Source organism: Pezoporus occidentalis, unplaced genomic scaffold (genome assembly GCF_034315485.1).
Source record: "Pezoporus occidentalis ecotype Australia unplaced genomic scaffold, CSIRO_AGI_Poc_V1 ctg4, whole genome shotgun sequence".
In the NCBI taxonomy this organism is placed as follows: domain Eukaryota; kingdom Metazoa; phylum Chordata; class Aves; order Psittaciformes; family Psittacidae; genus Pezoporus; species Pezoporus occidentalis.
This window is the reverse complement of record NW_026915724.1, coordinates 30,010,095-30,033,360: the sequence shown is the minus strand read 5'-3', so window position 1 is coordinate 30,033,360 and position 23,266 is coordinate 30,010,095. Positions and strand designations below refer to the sequence as shown.

Here is a 23,266-nt window from a genome sequence, read left to right as displayed (position 1 = left end):
CATTTGTTTAACTATGCTAGAACCTGCTCTGTTGAGCAGCTTCACTTTCAGCCATCTGCTGAGAACAGATATGTCTACACAACACCTTTTTTCAGGCAGAAGCACCCTTGCTGTCCACACACAGGGATGACCAAAAGCCCTGGGATTACCATGAGCTTGAGCTCACCATCCTCACAGGCAGGTCAGGCCAGCCACTGCTCAGTGTGGTGCTGGTAAACCTGGCCTGTTGGGAGGGCAAGTCAAGCAGTGACAGCTCAGATGGGAAGCAGAAAATGCTTGTGTAAGCCAGACAAGTATCACGAAGGCTGCATCTCAAGCCTGCTCTAGTCTCCACACTCCGATGCCTTCTTTAGTGTTATTGTTTTAAGAGAAATCTAACCTTGATTATGTGGCAGGGACCTATTACGTTATTTGACTATTGGGCGCTAAATACATTTGCAGTGCAGTTACTTGATTATAAAATGTTAGCAGCATTTGCGGTATTGCCATAATAGCTACAGATCCCAGCTACTAACAAGGCCTTACTGTGCCACCCATTTGACAAATCTGGACTAAAAGACAGTCCTTATCTCTGGGACTGTGAAGTTTAGAGAGAGACCTGTCTGAGCCCTGAATATAAGCACAGAGAAACTCAGCAACTTGCCTGAAGTCTTAATAGTCAGTCAGAGGGAGAGCCAGGGATAAAAAACATGTTCCTTGAGCTCTGGTTGTGCTGTACTCACTTGATCACTTCCGTTTTAAATAAATCTGGTGTTTAAAGTGCTGTTTATGACTATCATTCCAAGGGAAGTTGATAAGGTCAATGCACAAGCACCCAAGACATAAGAGTTATATTTGAAGGTGCCATAGTGCACCGGCACTGCAAACATGGGCAGGGGTGGTGAATTTTGAAGAATGGTGGTGTAATAAACTGTGTTAACCTGTGAAGTGGGAAAAATAGCAGACCTTCTTGTCTGAGCAAGTGTCAGGATGTGGGGGAGTGCTGAAGCAGAGGAGGGAAAAGCACTGGGGAGAACATATGGATGTGTCTTCTGTTCTTTCAGTCACAGTCTCCTATACAGGGGAAGGTCACAGCAATCTTAAATACAGTGAGTGTGCTACAGCTGGAGGGCAGACAATCAGAATAATCCACTAAAAACTGGATACATATATAGAGACGTATGTGTCTGCACAAGACAAACACAAGATTTTCACCTATGGTAGAAAGCTGATCAAAATTGTGTATAATTTTATTTCCTGATTTAGTTGAGAACATGTGATCCACATTCAAGTTCCAGCAGAAGCTCAAAATGTCTCATCTAACGAAATCACAGTGGGTGTCTGGGACATCAAAACTGCATGGGTAACTGATGGGACATGGTAGGAAACTGGTGGCAACTCTTCTCTGACCTCAGCAGTGACTCCTCCCATACAGCAGCTGGGACTGATCAGTTCTTGAATTTATTTATTATCTTCAGCTTAAACTTGAACAGTATATCAAATATGCTCCTGAATATTGTAATTTTCTGTAGCTAGGTTTTGAGGAAAATAGTTTAATCTCAGAGGATTTACTTAAGGGAGAGATAACGAATACAGTATTTATATTAATAAAATGATTTCTAAATTAAATTCATTTTTTAAATGCAATTTGTAACCCTGCAACATGGGATTCAGTCTTCCCTCACTGACCCTGGTCATGAAGCATTCCCTGACTTCTATGTAATTCTATGGTTTTCTTGGTTCTTAGTTTAGTAAAACATTTGTGTTCCAGATTAACTGAAGGTAGAGACCTGTTGGTGTCCAACAGCCTAAAGTTAGTGTAAAAGCTTTGATGAATGAGGATTAACAGCTTAACTAGTAGAAGAAAGCAAATTCTCTTTCAAATTGTTGGAGCTAGTCATCTTTTCGATCACTGGCCCGTGTGGAACAGAGTTTGTGGTGTCAGTCCAGTTCTCCTTCTTCATATTACCAACAAAAAAAAATCTGTTTTGGAGCGCTGCTCCCTTTGACCATTTGAACTTTGAATAAATGCGCATGCAGCAGGCAGTCAGAAGTTGTAGGCTCAGAGGTATCTGCAGGCTAGCTGCCTTACTTGCCCTGACAAACAGCTATAATGCGTTAAGAGGTGTCCATATGCCATCTATAGTCAACCAACCATGTGAGAAAGTTTGCTTTCACAGTGGTTTTTACTGCTTTGATCCCATTCTCCATGTCTTTTACTGCTTCTTACTTTCTTTTCCCTATTACTTTTCATTGTTTCTCATTATTAATCCTTCCTTACCCTTGATATGTCTCCCAGGGCTCTTATTCTGTGGGTGGTGAGCACTGTCCAATGTATGAAGCTTCTTTCATCATCAGGGGAGGACTGATGAGTGTTTTCTGAAATCCCATGAAAGCTCAGAAACCCACCTCTCCTCTGTGTCTCTGTAGAGCAACCTTGACACCTACTGATTCACTTATTATGTGTTGTTCACTCTAAGTACTAATGTGTGTTGGGGCAGCGTCACATCTGGATGAGAGTGGCAGTAATCCTTTTTTGAGTCACATTCACCTGACAGTGTCCTGCCTCCTACAACTTCTGAGTGCAGTGTTGGAGAACTGGTAGCACTTCAGGCTTTCAAAACATGTATGGGAGACATGGCTAGACCCTTGATGCTATTTTCAGTGTGTCCTGTGGTGGATCATTCTCCAACTCAGCTTCCCATAGGAAATGTGCTCAGCTTTGCTTCTGAGCTCATGTGATTGTTGGCTCAGCGTCATACACTTTCCTGATCCTGCAGAATGGAAATGGCCATCTGCTTTTCCTCTGGTTCTGCTGAACACTTGGATATGTGAAAGGTAAAGTAAGATGGTGCACATGTGATTCTACCCTGCTGAGTTTGGTAACCCTGGGGGCTTATGAAGCCTGATCAATGAAGGTACCCATGCCAGAACCTGATGTTTCAGGAAAATCGCATTTCCTAGGTAGGTATTTCAGCCATCTGCCTCTCAAAGATAGGCTTTTTGATGTCTCTTATGATTGAAAAGTACCTGCTTCTCTGTGGTAAAAAAGATAGAGCCAAAGGGTCAGGCTGGGGCATAACTAAATCTGTGTTCTGTGTTTCAGCCCCTAATGCCTTGAAATACTTTCTTGAATTGAAAAAGTCAAGTTTACTATCACTTGAGATATAGTTCTTGTGTTTGCAGTCTTGCCCCATCACTGTCAGTTTAAAGGTGAGATTGTGTCCTTCTGCACCCCTGGAGGGTGGGCTGGTTCCAAGCCATTGCAGCAAATCACCTGAATATGGAGTCGCTCTGCCCTTTATAGCTGAGTTTAATTTAAACCAGAGGACATATTCAAATGCTCAACCTCCTTACTTCAAAACTGCAGCCTCCGGATGAAACATTGCACAGATGTGACATCAAAAACCAAGTTCTATACTCAGGAGGCCAGGCCATCCAGGCATTCTCAACTTGCTTCAGGCAGGTCAAAGAGCACCTACAGAACCGGACAGCTGTTTGGATGTTAAGACATGTCATAGACCTGCAGCAGTGATGTCTTCTTTGTTGACTACGGATCAGTCTGCTGAAGCTCTGCCCATGCAGGTAGCATCCATCCAGGTTGTGTGTCTCATTGATATTCGCAGGACATCAAGGAGTTCCTTTCACATCTGAGTTTATGGAACACTGAGACACCCAGAAATAACCCTGGATTTGGCAGGGAGGTGACTGAGGTTGCTCTTTGAACAAAGGATTTTGAGACTGACTTCTAAGTGTCACCTCTCAGTTGGATTAAATTGAAAGGAACTGGGGACTAAAGATGTCCACCAGCTTATATGCATGGTCATGTATTCATTTAGTGTAAGAAGGTAGACCCTAAATATTTATTTTGGAAAACTTAGGGTGAAAATGTCTCCAGCTTTAGCTAGAGGGGACATATAACCACTCAAGGTCAAAATGTGTGCGTGGAAAATACCCTTGTCAAGAATCCCAGCTGCTGGTGTACTCACTGGCACTCACTGACATCCAAATTAACTACCTCAGCAGGAAGACCACAGGCTAAATGTTCTTCTGGCTGGAATTTCATTTGACTCAAAGGTCGGGACATCCTGGCGAAGCTCTGTGATGGTACAAAGAAGCCACCACTTCACCGGGCTACCACTTTTGTTAGAATTAGAATGCTATTAGAATTCATGTCCTGGCAAGAGAGTCATAACCAACCTGAATAAAACATAGATGCTGTCTCACTGTGTATGACTTAGAGAACTTAAGTTTGGTTGAGGTCCTCTCAATCATGAGTGATTCTCGTTATGTACCATGAATGTTATACCCGTTAAAAATGTTTTTTCTTGAAACACATGAGAAAGTAGAAGAAAACCCCAAGTACTCAAATACCTGAGAAACCAGCTTAGTATTGTTTGACAAATCCTCCCTGCTGAGCTAAATCAACCAATTAGTCATGCTAATGCTTGTAAGTGACATTTCTGTCAGAAGAATAGTGTAATTTGGCTTTATTTCCAAATTCCAGCAGCAAAAAAATAACATGTATTGATCCTGTATCCCAAATGAATGATATTTCTGCCATACTAAAACCCAGAAAGTACTTGATAGGTTGCACCTTGCTATTATCTTCCAAAGCAATGACTCTGGTACTCTTGCACCTTCCAGTAAACTTTCATGATAGGTATCCCAGCAAAGACCATTAAATCAAACTTGGTACAGGCATGGCTACTTCTCTGATAAAAATATAACAGGCCTCAAGAAGCACTAACAGTTGGCTCTTGTAATCTGAACCTATTACTTGCACCAGCATGCACCTCCTCTTTGTGTTCAATCATGAGTCCATTTTGAAAGGGCAGTTCGTCTTCAATGGGTTAACTGTTGCCACATTAATAGAGGAGTTATAACATGATAAACAAATATAGTTTAACGCACCCTCCTTTGAATGCAGAGTTCATATGTATTCCAGACAAAAGGCCAAAAAAATTTACAACACTTCATGCATTTCTATAGCTGAGCATTTTTTACTGAAGAATATGTAAATCCTGCACTAATCAGAGGTTCTGGGATTCCAAATGCCACTAAAGGTTATGACCTGAAGCCCTGCTAATATATGACTGAGGGCGTAGACGAAGTAGTTCTGAATGACAGCAACCACAGGGTGTTTTGCATGAAAAGTAACCTCTAATAAATGACCTCTGCTATTTTCCTTTCAAAGCTATGACAGTAATGAATATGAAAGGGGGAGCTTTGTACACACCGGGTGTTATTTACACCTAAACACTGCAAGAGTGTGGATGGTATGTAAGGGTTTCAGCTGAAAAAGGGAGGAAAGAGTGTTTTCCCTGCCTTAACAAACACTGCTGCACTTCCGCTGACTTCACTAACAACCCCTTTCTTAAACAGTGGTACCAAACAACAAGGTCATGTTATTAAAAGAAACATTTCCTCCTTCATTATATGTATGTGTGTGAATATAAACATCTATATATATGCATGTGTGTATATGTGTTTACTGGATGGGTTACAGGCTTTATGTGAAATCTCTTGGATTGCTGATAGAAGCATTCAAATTTCTGCTGTTTTGTGACCTTTAGTTAGGCAGAACACTGTGTCTTTGGTGGTATGAACACAACAAGGACGTTTTTAATGTCAGAGTCTCTCCTTGTGGATAATATTTACACTTCTTGCAGGAGAACAGTTCTGAGATTCTTTTCTTAAATACAAGCAGAACCAGAGCTCTGAAAAAGAGATTTCCTTTGAATGATGGTGATCAGTTTGTGAAACTTTTCACATGTTGCTGGGGATCCTGGAGCAGGAATAAAGTGATTATGAGTGGATATCTTGTCTGTGCTCCTACCATCTTAGGATTGTTACCGGTCATGTACATGGCTTTGCCTTAGCCACCCTCCATGTAAATCACTTGCAGCGTGTCTTTTATTGCTTTCAGGGCTCCCTTGCCTTCCTGATTTCACTGTGTAAGGCCAGACCAGGATGGGGCAGGCATGCAGGCCGGCTCCACTGCGCAGCTGGGAACTGAGCCCCTTATCACAATGCCAGCAGAGGGACTGTATGGAGACACTGTCATGGCAGAGGAAACCAGCTGTACAGGGTATACTTAACCACAAACCTAGGGTCACGTCAGAAATCCCTGAGGTAGCATGTTGAGGTGCAGGCTGTATGTTTGATGTGTTGTGGGGCGGTTAGCTTTCTGCTTCCCTCTGCTAGCATGGTGGTACTGCAGCTTCCAGTTTGGGATCTTGTGTGCTTAAACCCCGCCTCAGGCTTCCCTGGCAGTTCTGCCCAGTAAGTGTATCAAAGGCCCAGCATCTTCAGGATGCTTAGGTGCCATTCTTGCTGCTGGAAAGCTTGGCCCTTTACGGTGCCACCACTACACACTGCTGTGCACAGAATGCCCTGAGACATGTCATGCATGGCAGTAGGGCAGCTCTGACACTCCACTTACCCCCTAGCTCCATTATCTTCCCTGTGCAAAGCCAGATTATTTGGGATTTGAGCATGTGAGTGTGGCCTATGAAGACCTTCTTCCACATCAGGATGCACTTCATACCCTGGGAATCTTTCACCTGATGTTCAGCACAAGTTTTTTTTGCTGTTTTTTAATATTATCCAAATATTTTTTCATTAGTTAATTTTTAATAAAGATGCTTTATGTGCAGACCATAGTTATGTTTGTTCAGGTATGACTGCCATTCTGTTAGGTGGCAATTTTGCCTGAGTAAGGAGGCCAAAGCAGGGCTTTAAAATGCACTCCTCATAAAAAATTAAAGAGCTATTCTTTATTTACATATTTACACAACACTCAATTCATCGTGTAAAGCTTTCTCTGCCTTAAACCCAAATCTCTGGGGTGTACTCCATGCCTGGGGAAATTGGATGGCTCAGAGAAATGATAAAGAGATATCTGTCCATCCACCTATCTATCATTTTTTATACCATACTCATTACCATAGTCTCTGAGCTCCTATTACATGTATGGAGCCTTTCCCATTTCAGTACAGAGCTGGTCAGCAGAGACAGAAAAGCCATCATTATTTTCTGAAGAGCATGAGCTTACGGAAGGACCGGTTGCTCAGCCTGCAGTGGCCATTTGGCAGCAGCCAGTTTGTGCAGAAGACAAATCCCTTTTATTAGCTGCCTGGAAAGTCTGGTTTGGCTTCTGGAAGATACAGTTCAAATGGAGTATATGCAGAGTTAGCCTCAGGTATCAACATTGCTGCTCCCACATTCACTTCACATCACCAAGAGAGAGAGGCTTACCTCTTTCCTGCCTCCCTGACAGCTGCATACCAGGAGGGGGACTTCCAACTCTGAAAAAGAATCAAAAGACCTGGCAACTTTAACTTGGATAGACCGTCCAAGGGACTCTTCAAATTAGCAGAAATAGCTGCATTTCTCATCCTCTCTCATGTAACTCTTTGGCCACTTGCAGGCCATGCCATCACGTATTTGTCTCATTCTTACCCTGGGGTTCACCTGTTTCTTTGCAGAATTCACTTACTATCTTTTGACTTGTGCTTCAATTTCAAGCTCTGGATGATGGCAGCTTTTTATTAGGGTGTACTCAGGGCCAACCATAGCGGGGGCCAGATCCCTGACAAGGACCTGCAGGCATTTAGCAGACAAATATTATTTGACACTGATCATACTAAGAATGAAGTAACATCACCACTCCTGAAGCTCGCTCCAAGGCTGACTCTATTACAAGTGCGATTGCCAGGGACTGTACCACTGCTATTAGCCAGCCTGTTGCCCATTTGTTTTAATCTCCCCCACCCATGTTAGGATGAGAGGTTTCAAATCTGTCTTAGTTTGCCTGCCACCTCTATCTGACACACAGTGGCAGTCTGGAATGCCCTGTGCTCCCAGGAGGACTTCTACTGGGATGCTGCACCACGGCCTGGGCATAATGCTGGGGTGTGGGCTCCAGAACCTATAGGGTGGATGGATGGATGTTCCAAACAAATCCTTCTTCTCTTTCCCTTGTTCCTGTGCCATGGAGCAGTGGAGCAGCAAGGAGAGGGGTAATTTTGCTCCTCTTTTATTAGTAAAGGGCAGAGTGGTCTGTCCCAAATGACCAGCCTAAGAACAAGCATAGAGCCTAAATCTCTGACTTGCCCCTTCTCTACCACAACCATCCCTCTCATTCAAGCATTCCTCCCATCCCAGCCTGGCTCAGATATGCTGTAGTCTACTCTCAGCTTTAATTTAGAAATAGATGCAGGCTTTATCAGTCAGTCAGCAGGAGTGGCAGCCGGCATTCAGGTCATGAAATGTATCCAAGACTAAAAGAGGAGAAAGATTGTGGTTTTGAAACAAATGTAGAGGGGAAAATTATAAATGGCAAATGAAGAGCTAGTCTCCCCTGAGTCCACACTCTGACAGGGCTTCACAGATGATCTGTATCTAAAATTCAGGCTTTCCTGTCCCTCACTTACCGAAATCTTCTGGCACAACTACAGGCCAGCTGAGTAGAGCCAGGATAAAATTCAAAAAGGGATGATAAGTTTAACTTGAATTGCTTCATGGAAATGTTTCAAGTTTGACAGGTTTGTGGTGGAAGTCTGCCCTTTTTTCCTGGTCAGCTGTTGGGACCCTGGGCTTGTGGCCATAATTTTGGGACACCTTTAATGCTGGAGTCTTTTGCAGCCTTGGAGGACCTTATTTTAGGATTGATGTCTGACTAGTGCTCCAAAAAGAGGCCATGGGTGTTGCAGAATGACTTTAAGAGCAGAACCATAGAGTTCTGGAGGACTGTGCAAGCAAGGCAGGGGGTGGCCCCCACAGGTGGCCAGAGACCGGACCTGGGAGGAGAATGTGGAGGAAGCTGTGGGGGCTAACCAATACTGTTATGCCAAGAAGGAGTGGCTGAATACCACTCCTATATATGTGTGAACTGCGTCACAAATAAATTAGAAGTTGCTTATCACCCATATTGGGTTGGCCTGTGTGCTTCTCCTCGCCGCTTACACATGGGACATAGTACTGTACTTTGAACTTTTTATTTTTCTCCTCCTTTCTTATGGTTGTCTTATGGAGGGAAAAAAAAAAAAAAAAGAAGTTAATTTTCTAGTAATGTACAATAGAAATGCATTTTCTTTTAAGGATTACAGGCCAGACTTTCAGCTCTTTCCAACCAGCCTAACTCAATTGATACTTTTGATTTATGCCAGCCTAAGGAAGAAATTGGGCAATTTAAATTTTAACTTCCTCTCCTAGGAACAATCCTTTCATTCCTGAAGTCTGTAGATGAAGAATGAAGCTCTAAAAACCCTGCTCAGCCTGGCCACAGCTTGACTGCAGGACCCTGACAGCAGCAGTCTTGCACAGCATGGTAAAGAGGCGATTAAAAGTTTTACTATCCGTTTTATCATCTCGGTTTTTACAATAAAGAGAGCTGTCATTGTTTTAGGATTATTTTACCTATGTCTATTCATTTTGTTTCATTGTCTTTACAAGTCTCATTCCCATTTCGTGCTGCTTGGGTTCTGCCCTTTTCAACTCCTCATGGATGAGTGGGGAAGGAAGATAAGAATGGCCAACAAATTGGGCAAGGAGAGACTGGGAAAGCTGAGCTTCCATGGTAGTCTGTTCCTTCACCTAGGAGGGATGAAAGCATTGCTTATTTTATTTATTTTTTGGTGCTCTATTTTCATGGTGCCCTTGCATCTTTCAGGTACACTAGACTGTTGCTACTTACACCAATATCCCTCACTGACTGTTTGCCTTTATTTTAATGGTCTTGGAAATCCAGCAAAAGTACAGTCAGCTTGCTGAGATACAGGTTGGGAAAGCAGAAAGCAGAAGTGAAGTGTTCTTTAGTCTGGCATTTGGATGAAAATAAAGGAAAAAAAGGTTGGCAATGGAGACAGTGGGACAAGAGAAGACAGCAGATGGGAAGAAAGTAGAGATGAGAGTAGATAATAATAAACATAAAAGGCACCTTTGGGGTGGGTTAAGTTGCTTTGGTAGTTTTGAAAAATCTCAGAAAACAAATATTTATGCCATTAGAAGCTTAAATAATCTCAAAGTTCTGTGTATTGTAGGTTTGAACTTTATGGTTAAAAACCAGGGATGATCATGCTTGAACTTAGAGGCTTTGTTTTTGTGCAGACAAGGAAAAGTTCTTGAAATACTCAGTTAAGGGAGAGAGTGAGGATAGTATGTTTTCCAGGTGTCAAGCAAGTTCAGAAGTCTTGCAATTTAAAAACAAGGCTAAATACTGAAAATCTGTTCTGGGAATATTCATACCAATTTATTAAAAATTAGGATCCAGCTGTGCTTACTTTCCACAACGGTTTGCTTTTGGGACATTTTTCATTTGCTTTTCCAGCAGTTTCTCTATCAGAAACATTGTTTTAAATGTCACAGTTGTCAAATCAATGAACTAAAACAGTATCATGTGGCTTAATTTGAACAAGTAATGCACTTGGAATTTCAGATTTGGAATAACAGGCTTCCTGATCTGTTCACTGTCCCTCAGCAGTTGAAAACAGAAACCAGAGTAAGGTTAGCCTATGCCTTATCCCACAGGGCTGCACAGAAGGAGGAGAAGAGGGAGGAGAACATTTGCTTATGTGTTTAACCTAGAAGTACCTATCTGTAAGTAAAGTTCAAATTCCAGCCAAAAACTTGGTGGTTTGTCTGTTATTTGTCTGTCTATCTATCATCTATCTATCTATCTATCTATCTATCTATCTATCTATCTATCTATCTATCTATCTATCTATCTATCTCTATCTATCTATCAATTATCTATCTATCTATCTATCTATCTATCTATCTATCTATCTATCTATCTATCTAATCTATCTATCCATCTAATCTATCTATCAATCATCTATCTATCTATCTATCTATCTATCTATCTATCTATCTATCATCTATCTATCCATCTATTTAATTTTACCTTTGAAGGTTTTACCCAAAGTCCGTCCAAGTTTCAATGGACTTTAATAAAACTTGAGTGAAGGCCCTATTACTGCCTACTGAAGAAGACAGGAAAAACTCTCATTGACATCAGGAGTAAGGTCCTTTGCTTAGGCTGACAATCCAATACCACTATAGAACTACCCTTTAACTGACACACAGTTTATTTATTTAGGATACTAGAAAATACCTCAAGATGGACACCCACAAGCTGAGGAACTCAGAACCATGTCTACACTGACTTGTGCCATGACTGTTATGCTGATACAGCTCCACTGAACAGGGGTAGGACCTTCTTGAAAGTTCACCAAACTCACAGGAAAACAAATGAAACTACCAAAAAGAGGTTTTGATAAAGTGATAAGGCAGTCTTCAGATTTTGAGGCAACAAAACCCTGAAGTTTGGCTATCAACAGGGAGAAAACACCCTTTATTTAAGTATAAGATGCTGATTTAAATCTATAAACTCAAAATCATCCCTAAGTGACAATCCAGCCAAACCTGACTTTTCCCACTTCTCTGTGTGCCTACAGTTCAAAAATGCCTTTGATTTACAAAAACATTTCTGCAAACATTTTTTCTTAGCCAGAAGTGCAATTAGGGTTTGAAAGGTGGCTAATGTTCAATTGACTTTATTATATATATTTTCTGGCTTTGGAAAAGGGATCACCTTACCAAAAGTAGTATGTGCTTATGCATTGTGCATTCTTAGACTGTCTCAAGGTAAAAGTCTTGAAAGGATTTTAGATTTCCTATATACGTGCCTAGTGATTAGATCACAATACATCTGAAAGGATCATAATATGCCTATTATAAATTATTTTGTTTCAAAGGAGTTAGTACAGTTAGTGGGTAAATATGCACCAGTGCCTTAGGGAATAACAGAAATTAAACCATGAAATGTATATAACTTTGAATGTCTGAGTAAAATTCAAAACACCGAGAAAAGAAGGCTGAAAATTTGGTCTGACACCATCTTTATGTTGCCTTGTGCTTCTTTCACATGCCAAAGTTTCTGAAGTGTGTGTGATTTAGCTTGGTGCAATATAAGCGCTGCCTTTAATTTGGGGTTATGATGGCATGTGTTAAAAGACAAAATGTCAGGCAGATTGAGTTTTCAGCTTTGAACATGCTTGAGGTTATGGTTTTGACTCAGGGCTTAACTGTCAATCTGATAAAGGACTATTATTTTTTTCTGTTGGCATGTTTAATTACATGAAACTTGGATGAGAGAGAAGAACGGGTAAAATTTTTCTTAACCATAGAAGTAGGGCTGCCTTTATATCCTGCTAAATTCTAGGCTGTACCTACTCAACAAAGGAATGGCTGTGGTTTCATTTGTACCTTGTAAAATACGCTGCAGAACTTCTCCTTTCTGAGATGTCACCATTTTTTGAGAAGTTGTGGCTGCCTCATCCCTAGCACTGTTCAAGGCCAGGTTGGACAGGGCTTTGATTAACCTGGTCCTAGTGGAAAGTGTCCCTGCCCATGACTGTGGGATTGGAACTAGATGATCTTTAAGGTCCCTTCCAACACAAACCATTCTGTGATTCTATGAATCTATAAAAATGTATTTAACACGTGTACGGCAAGGGTATTTTAAGAGTCCCCTCAATTAAATTGTATTCAACACAAGAGCATCTATTCCCACCTTTGGCATTCAGAATATTTTTGTGTCATGCTTGGCTTCTTTGTTATGCTGGAGGCAACCTGCTAACTATGGTGTTATCATTTTATGTTAAATTATATATGTATAGGTTTGATATAATCATTAATTTTTAAGATGCATGACTTTAAAGCATTGCAGCTAGCAGAAAAAGTGTTACTTGAATCAAATCTGTGAGGGAGGTTTGAAAGTCTTGCTCCATTTATGTTGCAGGAGGAGTGAACCATATTTCAGGTGAAGCTGAACTACCATGATATGAAAGAATCCTCTTTCCTCTGGGAGACAGAAGTAAAGCTGTAGTTGCATTATTCCCTGCACCAGGCTTCCAGCTTTAAGCAGAACCACATGGAGGAGGAGAAGAAAGGTGCAGTGGCTCCTAATAGGCTTAAGAGTGGTCTTTTTTCTATATATCTGTTGGTTTAGGTTCTTGTTGAAGATATTTCTTTAGATTGAGGGGTGAGCCACGAAGAAAGACATGTTTCTTAAGAAGATACTCAAATAATTTCTCTACATTGATCTGAAGATGAGGTGGTTTTCCCATTATACACCTAGGCATTGTACCTTAAGAGGATAGCCCTGTTCTGAAAGACCATACCTATAAATTCTTTTCATTATGTTTCAATTCTGTGACCTTGTTTCCGATTTCAGTCATCTCAACACACATTGTGCTGGAGTGAAAAGGACTTCCTTTCTGTCCTCAAAATCTGTCTAACAACAGAGAGGTAATAAGAGGGTTTGGGTGGACATTGGGTGTCCTGTCTGGCCTGGTTACAGCTGGTGGTGGACAACTTTCTGCTGTCCACCACTTGAGATGAGGTTTGGATGGGCCAGGAACTGGGTATGCTCCTTCCACCAACTCAATAAGGTCAGTTCAAGGTTAATGGCAGCAGGTTTTAAACCTGGGGTGAAGATTTTCCTGTTGCAGGCCAAATCTGTGCTGAAGTCTTGGAGCATAAATTCAGAGCTGCAGCGATCACCAGCATAGCTCCAGCAACTTCCTAGCCCATGCTTGACTTAATTCAAATACAACCCGATTCTTGGTGATCTTCCACCCCTGTCCTTTTTGGCTATATGCTGAGGATGTTTAAAAGGCCTCAGACTTGAGGGTCTGTACCTAAGAGGTATGAGGCAAAAAAGACGGATACATGTGTGGAATAAAATTGCTTAAGCATCCATTTCTAGTGCTATTCCAGGATAGTCTTGACTCTCCCACCTGATGATCATCCACTTCTCTGGAAAGATGTGGGTCTCCTGCAGCCTGGATGCCATCTCTTTTGGGTCATGAAGATATTTTGGAAAGACCATGGCACCTAAAATAATGCTAGGAACCTATGTTCAGGAACTCAAAATTTTCCTGTGGTTTTCAGCAGGGGGAAAGGCTAATGGGAACTTTGCCATTATGCACAAAATGTTTAAGTTCAGGGTGGATATAAGGAAAAAGTTCTTTACTGTAAGGGTGTTGAGGCCCTGGAATGGGTTGCCCAGGGAAGTTGTGAATGCTCCATCCCTGGCGGTATTCAAGGCCAGGTTGGACAGAGCCTTAGGTGACATGGTTTAGTGTGAGGTGTCCCTGCCCATGGCAGGGGGTTGGAACTAGATGATCTTAAGGTCCTTTTCAACTCTAACTATTCTATGATTCTGTGTACTTCAAATTTAACATATCCTTTGGAGCACGAAGCATCTCACCCCCTTTCCTACCTGTGAGATCAGCTATGTTACAAAGCTTTTTGGTATTTTGTTTGTATTTACGATCTCTGGTTAGAGAGCAGGTGGAAGCACCAAACAGCTTCATAAGCAGGAGGTCTGTCAGCAGAGGTGGTGAGCCCACAGCATGCCCTTCCCACCGCTGGCCTTTCTCTGCCAGTGGAGCAAAGTTTAGAGGCATTTTAGAGGACAAGGAAAGGAAGGGCTGGTTTTATTCTTCACTGTCTCTGCTCTAGGGGCCTGTTGAAAGCTCCTTTCTGACAGCAATTACAAATGCTTTGGCCTTTTTGGCACAGGGATGCACTGTCAGGCGAGGACTGGATTTTTGGATTCTCATGCCTGTTCCTGAAAGAACAAAATCATGAGTGAAGATACTGTATCTGAAAGGCTTGGGGAAGCACCAAAACAAACAACAATAATTAAGGACAGGCTCGCAGAGGCCCAAACCGCACACATTGTAATTCTGTTGGCCCAAAGAACGCTACCTCATCATCACCTACTCCATCTGAATAAAGCATCTCCCCGTGAGGACATCCGACACAGAGTCGCACTGGGCTGGATGGAGCATTAGGCTCCTGCTTTCTGAAGCGGTCTGTGTCAAAACCAGGCTTCTGCGAGGAGCAAGGGGTGAGGAAGGTGAACTTCTCCCCCTCTCCCAGGCTTGCCCACCTTGCAATCCTGCTGACAACGGGAAGAGCCACCTTCCATAGAACTGCCCCAGCTCCCCTGCCCGCAGCTGCCTAATGTGAAGCGTTGCCTCCCTCGGCTGCACCAGGAGTGTTTTTGAAGGCACGTCCTTCCTTCCGGCAGCGCTCATTTAACCGGTACTCCCGCTGCCCGTGGAGGCGCGGCCTCCTGCCCCCGGCCACGGGCAGAGGCGGCAGGGGGCGCCCGCCCGTGAACCCGTGCTGTGGGCTGCAGGGAGTGGAGGGGGAAGGGGGCGGTGGTGCCGCCTGCGGCCACAAGGTGTCGCCCGCGCCGCTTGGCTGCGCCCCTCTCCAGCGCCCAGCTCCGGGCCGCCACCGACCGCCCGCCCGCCCGGCCACCCACCCCCAGCGCCGGGCGTCGCCGGGGAGGGCTCCGGGGCAGCGCAACCCACCGAGGGGGGTAGGAAAGAGACCTTTATGTTGTGTTGTGCTATCTCGTTTCATTGCATTTTACTCAGTTTCATTTCATTTCAGTTTAGCTTAGTTTAGTGCTACTTTTATTTTAGTTTCATTTGTTTCATTTCAGTACAGTTTAGCTTAGTCCATTCGTTTATTAATAAATTATTTTTTTAAAAAATATTTTATTCTATTTTAGTTTTGATTTGTTTCCATTTAATTTCATTTATCTTATAGTATTTTATTTAATATGATTTTATTTATTTTATTTATTCTATAATTTATTGTACCTGTTTATCTTTAAATTTTATTAATTTATTATTTTATTTTATGTTATTTTCATTTATTTTATTTTAATTTTTAATTTTTGTGGTTGTTGTTGTTTTGTTTAATTTAATTTTATTTCATTCATTTATTTTTTAATTTTCTTTTATGTCCGTATATTTTTGGCTTGCCCCCAGTACACCTCAGCCACTTGCCAGAGCTTTCAGGGTTGGCTGCGTGCCCCAGGAAAGGTAAACTGAGGGATAAACACAGGGGCTTTGGTTCTCGTGGGACAGTCACATGCGGGAGAAGACACGTGCTCCTGCTGGTTAATGAAGTTTATTCATAACCTTAATTCGGGTTTATTAACTTCAGGTATAACTAGTTGTGTGGTAATTGTGGTTGTTAAGGGAGGGCCAGGCAGTTTTTTCCTAGAGGGTATCAAATTCTGTGTTATTATTACACATGCACTAAATCTCCATTAAAAGGCTTTCCGTAAATGTTTCAAGGCTATGCCAGATAGAAGGGCACTTCATCTTGGCTTCCAAATGGGGTATTATCTATTTTAAACACCCTGCAATAACAGTTGCCTTATTTATCTCCCACCAAAAAATACGGTGGCTTGTGAACGCCGTGTTTTTTTCAGAAGGAAAAAGGCATAAATTGAACTTTCGTGACTGCCGAACCAGTCATTAGTAACTCTGGGTTCAAACGTGCACTCTCTATAGAGCCTGGCCGTGGTCTTTCACAGCCTAGCAAAATAAGGAAACTACAGGATGGAAACTCAATGAGCCTGACTATTCTGCTTCCTTTTATTTTTTCCCTCCCTTTCGAATAAATCACACTCTTTTGAAGCCGCTGCTTTTCTTTTGCGGGCACAAACCCCTCATCTTTTAAAGTCTGCCTTGCAAGCTAATTGTTTCAACAGGCCAAGCAACTCGCTCCAGCCTATCTCTATATTGCCTCCCCAGGAATGTTTATAAGAGAAGTACACATTTATACAATAGATGCCAGTGTTCAAAGGCCTGCTAGTGATGGAGTATTTTTAACAAGATTAGTTAATGAAGTTGTTCAGTACCTTGGAGGCAGCGTTTAGTGCTTGCAGGGCAGGATTGCTGCAGTGGGGCCTGGAGCCGGTGGCAGGTATTGGATGGGCTCCCAAGGATTTCGGTGGCCTCCAAGTGAAGGACTCAGCGACAGATATAAGAAGTTGAAAAGTGCAAGCAGCAGCAAGGAGAAATAAAATGGAGAGCAGCAGGACAGATGCAAGCGGAGAGTAGTGATGTGTGAGCCTCTGGAGGTGCTGTTTATGTTTGTGAGGAAGGTCTGTGCTATTAAGTTTTGATTTGACAGTGCATTTTAACAAACATTTTAGAGCAATATGTTTGCAGGAATGATCGGAGGTGACCAAATCTTTGCCTGTGGTGAAGCATCAAATGAACCTCAGCGTCTTAGGGATATCTGGCAAACTTGAAATTAGGATCACAAAAGCGACTGGGCAAGGTTTTGCGCTGTTTTTGCAAAGGCAGTGGAGTAAATGATGTTGTTCTTGTGGAATTTCTGACCTTTCTGAAACCAAATCTACCTGAGTCTTATGTGTGCTTTTCATCCCACTTTCTGGATCCCAGAAATCCACAGTCCTTTAAAAAAAGGCATTCATATTTTTATACTTAATGATAACTCATCACTAGATGCTTTAGGATCTGATCCCACCACTCTCCTGGCAGTGGATTTTTACACCCATTGTTGAGGCCAATGTTCTGCTTGTGCTTTCAAAGCCAGTATGATTACTCACTCAAGTAGGACCTAGATACGTGAATCAGTATTGTAAAATGCGTCCCAGAGTCAGTAAATGGAAAACGTTAGCTCCAATAGGCAGGCTATGTGTCTGGTTTAGCTCTCAGCTCCATTAATATGTCCATTACTTAAATGAGTGAGATAGCAGGCCTGCACTAGAGTAACAACTTCCCCGCTATCCCATTACAGGAGGCCTCAGTGCCTTGTTATTTCCCCCCCATTCGGCAGCCTGCATGATGTGGGTTAAGGCTGCCGGTGACTTATTCCAAGGAGGGAATTTTCTAAATGTGTCCACTAGATAGCACAATAAACTTCCTTCTTTTCCTGTTGAAAAACTTTCTCTCCCACCCAAAGAGCCATTAGCTGTTCTGTCTCAGAGTAATGGTGCTTCAGAAGGAGATCAAAGTTTCTCAGATAAGTGTTCCTTTACACAATGTTACCGACACTCCGCTTTGTAAACAGGCTTCTTTTTTATGGTTAAAAAGGACATATAAACATGCCAAGTGAGATGGATAGACTGTCACTTTTTCTTTTTCTCTTTGTATCTGCATGTGTGTTAACTGCTCAATGAGTATCATGGTTGGGTTGCGCTGATACCATTGAACGTGGTCTGCCTTTTGTGTAAACAGAGGAAGAAAAAAGAATGGTAAGAAGTAATCCCAAGTGCAGATTTCTCACTGGAGTTGCTGCAGCTCCAGTCCCCCTTTCTGCCACCTTTGATGAGAAAACAATGATGGCTCCTTCTGAGAGAAGATGGAGATGTTAGCACTGAAATCCATTGCTTGGATACCTGCTTGTAACGACATGCTAGATCTAGGTTCTACTTTAGGACCTAAGCTCAGTACTGGAAAACCTAAAAATGAGGTAAGGTTTCCAGACTGCTCCAGTCCTCTTTAGCGTGAAACAAAGAACAACATGAGGCCGCTCCAGAGGCCACTGGGAAAGGCTGAAGACCCCCACTGGGGACCATACAGAGAGACTGGTCCCTGCTGTAGGGCAAATCAGCATGTCTCCATACTGAAGGGAAAGCCAGCTAGAAATGGCTGATAGGAAACCCAAGGGTGAAGGGAAGTGTTCCAGCTGAAGCAGAGTGAATGCCTCCTGTAAAAGGTATTGTGCAAGATGTCTTTTATTGAGCTGGAAAACCTGAATGCAAATTTGCGTTTTGAAACTCTTTGAAATTAAGTGAAATTGGCAACTGAGATGCTCCAATTCTTGCTCCTTAGGGGCTTGCAAATGCAGATTCAACTCCTCCAGCTAGGGGAAAATGTGTGCTGTGGCCTCTGCTTGTATCTTGTCATCTGAGGAAATAGTCAGTATCCCTTCTTGTAGCTTGATTAGCTGTTATGCGTTCAATAGCTGTGTGTTCTCCGTCATGCATTACCAACTCTCTCTATAAGGTAAGAAAAGAGGAAAAAAAGAAAAAAACGCCCTCCGTCTTTCAAGCCTCCCAGTGAGATTGTTGCCTTGTACCCAAACTAAAGCTCCTCAGGGCAAGGACCAGGACTGCGTGGCAACCCTATGTGATGCCCTTTCAGTGTGATCCCTCAGCACGTATAAGGAAGGTGCAATGTGTCAGCCTGCATCTCCCCTTGCAAACTGGGAGCCTGAGATTTCTATATCCCTGACTTAAGACTGTGATGACAAGGCCCATCTTGTCTTTCACATTTCAGAGCTAACTATAGGAGTGTAACGCACATCTTTAAAAACAGGTGACATGAGGGATTTTCCATGACAATCTTTCAGTCTAAAGTAGAAAACCTCCATTTGCAGGTTGAAAACACTCTTAATCACGATGCACAGGCTCCCTTTGACATGAACGTGCTACAGCTCTCATGATTAGACATCCCTGAGGGTATTGTTGCTGTGGCACTGAGGAACAGCAGCTGTGGATTTGGACCTCAACTTTCTCTCCCCTTCAGAAATATAGGCAAATCCAAACCAAACCAAAAGATGACAGAAAAAGAGCAGATACAGACAGACCTTTTACCTTGCTGCGTTTTGGGGAGCCCAAGGTGACAATGGGACAGCAATGGCCAGTGGGCTCAGCTCAGCAGTGGCTTGGTCACTGCTCCAGTCTGTAACCATCCCAGCAAAGAGAACCTAGCAGAGAGATGTGAGGGAGAACACTGGAGCAATCTGCAGGTGGCTGCAGGGAAATCCACCCTGAAGGGCCGTGCAGGTGTTAATTCAGATGCCTATTTATAGCACAGCTTTGCTTACATTTCTGTGTTCTTCAAGGAAATGATTTGCCTATTTCCTTTAAGTGGGAGGAACTGTGGTGCAGCAGCCTAGCCAAAAGCCTCGAGCAAACAAAACCTATTTTCTCCTTTTCTTTTTATTTTTTTCTGCCTTTTTCATCCATATGCAAGGCTACCTCAGATCTCATCTTTTAAGTGCTACAACCGATCCATTAAATAGCTTCTCATGGACAGGTTTTTTTCAGCTCCAAGGAGTAGAGCTGCTGAGTGAGAAAGGCATGAGCCTGGCTCTCGCTGCTGGGACTTACTCCAGACCAGCTTGCAGTCCTAAGAAAAATGAGTTGGATGGTCTCAGCTCTGTCCCCAGTGAGCAGCAGCAGTAGATCACTTTGCAAAAATGAGCCACGCGTAATTTGGCACCATTGACAGAAGACTCACTTGCAGCAGCTTGGGGCCTTGCAGGCTTGAGATAATGTGCTGCTAAAATCACCTTTTGACCCTAACCCAGGAGGTTCCTCCAGGTCACAAGGGAAGAGGGGGGTAGCAGGCCACTGTGAGATACCTTGATAAATGTACAAGCCTCTACAAGTCAGCCTGGCGCGCCTCCACCAGTGTGAGCCGCTCTGTTTATCACAGAAAGAAGAATATGTTTCCTGAGTTGTGTTAGAGGGCTCCAGACTTCTCATTTGAGCTTCCTCCTCCTTTTTCCCCTCTGGTGCAGCAAGCCCACCATAGTGAACTGGTGGCCCTGACAGAGCACAGAAGCGGGCTGCATGCATCTCCTTGTGATGGAGCTGGCAGAGAAAATCGGACACTGGGACAAACAACCATAAATCAGGACTGTCCTGATTAAATCAGGCATGGCTGGCAAGTAAGTTATTAGCCGCCTGTGAAACTAATTGTGATACTGATACACTCAATTTTGCTGTGTCTTTCAAACACCGGTTGTGATGGGAAACAGCTGTTAGAACCCAAAAGAAAAAAAAAAAGAAAGAAAGGAAGAGAGAGAAAGGATGGGGTGGGGGGAAAAGAGAGCGAGCTTATGATTCAGAATCATAATAAAGTCTGTCTTCTCTATTCCCTTGCACAAAAGCTCTTAGATTCTTCTATTCTCCTCTAGACAATTACTCCCAGCAGGCAGGGTCACTCAGGATGAGCACACTATTGCATTTAAAGTTGATCTACTGAAGGGGGGGGAAAAGGCAGAGAAAGGAGGAAGGAAAAAAATCTTCCCATTAATGTGTGAAAAAATGGCAGGTTTAAAATGGGTTAGAAATTCAGGTTAGAGGAAAAAATAATAAAAAATTGTCACATGGCATCAGTAGGAGAAAAGATTTTCTTCAGTGGTATTGTTTGACTGAACACTTCCTTCACAGTAACACTAGTGCTGGGATATAAAAGCCGGTGTTTATTCGATGCCGGGTCTGGGCAACTGTTATGAGCAGTTAGCATAGAAAAAAAGGCGATGCTTTGAAATACATCAAAAGGAGAAAGGGTCTGATCCTTCTCTGGTGGAAGCTGGTGGTGAGCCCTCCTCTGACTGCTGTGTCAGCTGGCAGGCCATGCTTCACTGGACCCTGGGGGCTGTGCTGGAGTTGGCTGTGTAACCCCCTGTGCAGGCTGCTGCAGTGAGAAGAGTGCAATTCAGCCAGTTTCAACCTATTGCTGTCAGGAATTTGCTTCCCTCAAGCTAAGGGCAGGTAGTTAGTAGTGCTGTAGTAGTTGTAATGGCTTAAGGGTAGGAGCTGAGCAGGGTTTGTAGAGAAATAGTTACTGGAGTGAGAAACATAGTTCAAAATCCACTCAGGTCTGAAAGAAAGGCTGCAAAGCCTAGCTCGAAGCTTGTTCCTCATCTCAGCCCTGAGAAAGAATTTTAAACCCCAAACCCTGTTTTTTTTCCATCAATATTTAGGCTAACATGAACTATTACCTCTCTTTGTACAATTCTGATTGCTAGGAGGATTACACGTATTTGAAGAACCTCCCCCTACATGGTGCAGAACATACCTGCATATACAGTGTGTGGAATTTGAAGATGCTTCCCCAGGGGAATATTTATTCTTGGTGATTTTGTGCCTTCTGCTGAAGTCATTGCAATGGTCCGGTGTTGGAGGTTAGACTCTTCCAACACTTGGTGTGAATCCCTGTAGCCCCAAATAGTTTATATCTCCTATTTTATCTTTTTGCTGCTTTTATTTCTCATCTTGTACCTATCTAGTCTGTCATTCCATCGCTGTTCTCTTTAATGTTTTTTTTAAGTTATATTTTAGCTGTAAGGGTGGAGAGAAAATTACATGCATTAGCTAGTAACAATATGACTGCACCACGAGTTTGGGAGAGATGGAAGGAAAAAAACCAAATCACTCACGTTTCAAGAATCTAACCCCATCCTCTCAGCTTCCACAGTAATATCTCTGGCTTCCTGTTTGCAAACCAGGAATGTTTATTTACAATGTCTTTCAAGACAGCTTTTCAATGTATAATGCTCGTGTCATTACATAATGGGTCATAAATGATGTCGGTTGTCATAGAAAAACACGAAGTCATCAGATATTTTCTTGGGTTTTGTTTGCCTTTTGCGGCAGGATTCGGAGTCGGCTGCAGCTGGGAAGTCTGAAGGTAAATCATCATCTTTCCAGTAATTCCAGCTCCGGTGTGTTCAATCTGTCAGGAGTTTATGAGTGAGGTGATCCTGATGCTGAACATTTTGGTTGTATTTTTTCTCTGTGGCCCTGCTGTTTCAGGCAGCTCATCGGCCGTGTGCCCTGGGAGAGCTAGGCAAAGGCTTGCTTGTCAGTGGTTTTGTGAACAGAAGCAGAACACTACAATGCAAATACTAAAATCCAGACCGTAAGCATTTGTATTTTTTTGCATATATAAAGCTATGCACTGAACCAGAAGGGTATGAGACCCTGGGAGTTTCTACTATAACCCTGAAAAACTGTGACAATGGTTAGTGAAGGGTTTTGTTTTTTTTTTCTGATCTGAACTGTAGCAGTGGGGACATATCTGAGTGCAATTTTTTACAGTGTTGAGATGAAACTGCCTGGTCTTGTCTCCCTTCCCTGTAGCTAACATGGGCACCAGTAAAATGTACATAATATGCCCAGAAGGCACAGTCCTTATTCCTGGCTTAAACTGAGACCGGGTTGTCATAGACTTTGAGCTCTGCGACACCCCTGTGCCCTCTCCTTGTAGGGAGTTCATTTGGCAGCATTACCAATTGTCTCTTGTCTCAGAAATCCAGGAGGAGAAAGCAGCCCTTATGCCAGGATACTGGATTGAAATTTTGCTGATGCTTACACCAGTGTGTATCGGGTATAATTCCCCTGAAGCTGATGGTGAGGTTGCTATTCTTACCCTGAACAAACCAATTCCCAGCTCTAAAAATAAGTGAATTAGAAGAGAGGTAAAGCTACCATTTATAAAATAAATTTGTTTATTTGGTAAACATTATATCCTGTGTACGAACTTCATCGATAGCACATCTACCTAAACTCTTCTTATTTGCATTAGGGGAAAGGCAAAGGGATTTTGCATACTTTTGCAAAATCAGGAGACCTTTTATTATCTGTTTTGGAATAATTGCAAATAACCCCCCCATCAGGATAAAAGGCAAATCT

The 23,266-nt window shown here is 42.7% G+C and overlaps 1 protein-coding gene and 1 long non-coding RNA gene across 2 annotated transcripts in view; one reads left to right on the top strand and one right to left on the bottom strand.

Annotated features, from left to right (window-relative positions):
- ZNF516 (zinc finger protein 516) overlaps positions 1 to 9,393 on the top strand; it is a 128,639-nt gene extending 119,246 nt beyond the window's left edge. Inside the window, exon 5 of the mRNA XM_062633113.1 lies at positions 9,199 to 9,393. Within this exon, the coding sequence (XP_062489097.1) occupies positions 9,199 to 9,219 (21 nt within the window). The 3' untranslated portion in view covers positions 9,220 to 9,393. The remainder of the gene's footprint in view (positions 1 to 9,198) is intronic.
- Positions 1,207 to 22,452, bottom strand: LOC134171121 (uncharacterized). The gene is made up of 2 exons (XR_009967487.1): positions 21,651 to 22,452; positions 1,207 to 1,997 (listed from the first exon to the last, which is right to left on the bottom strand). It is a non-coding gene; the product is annotated as an uncharacterized LOC134171121 (long non-coding RNA).
- Between the last annotated feature and the right edge of the window lie 814 nt (positions 22,453 to 23,266).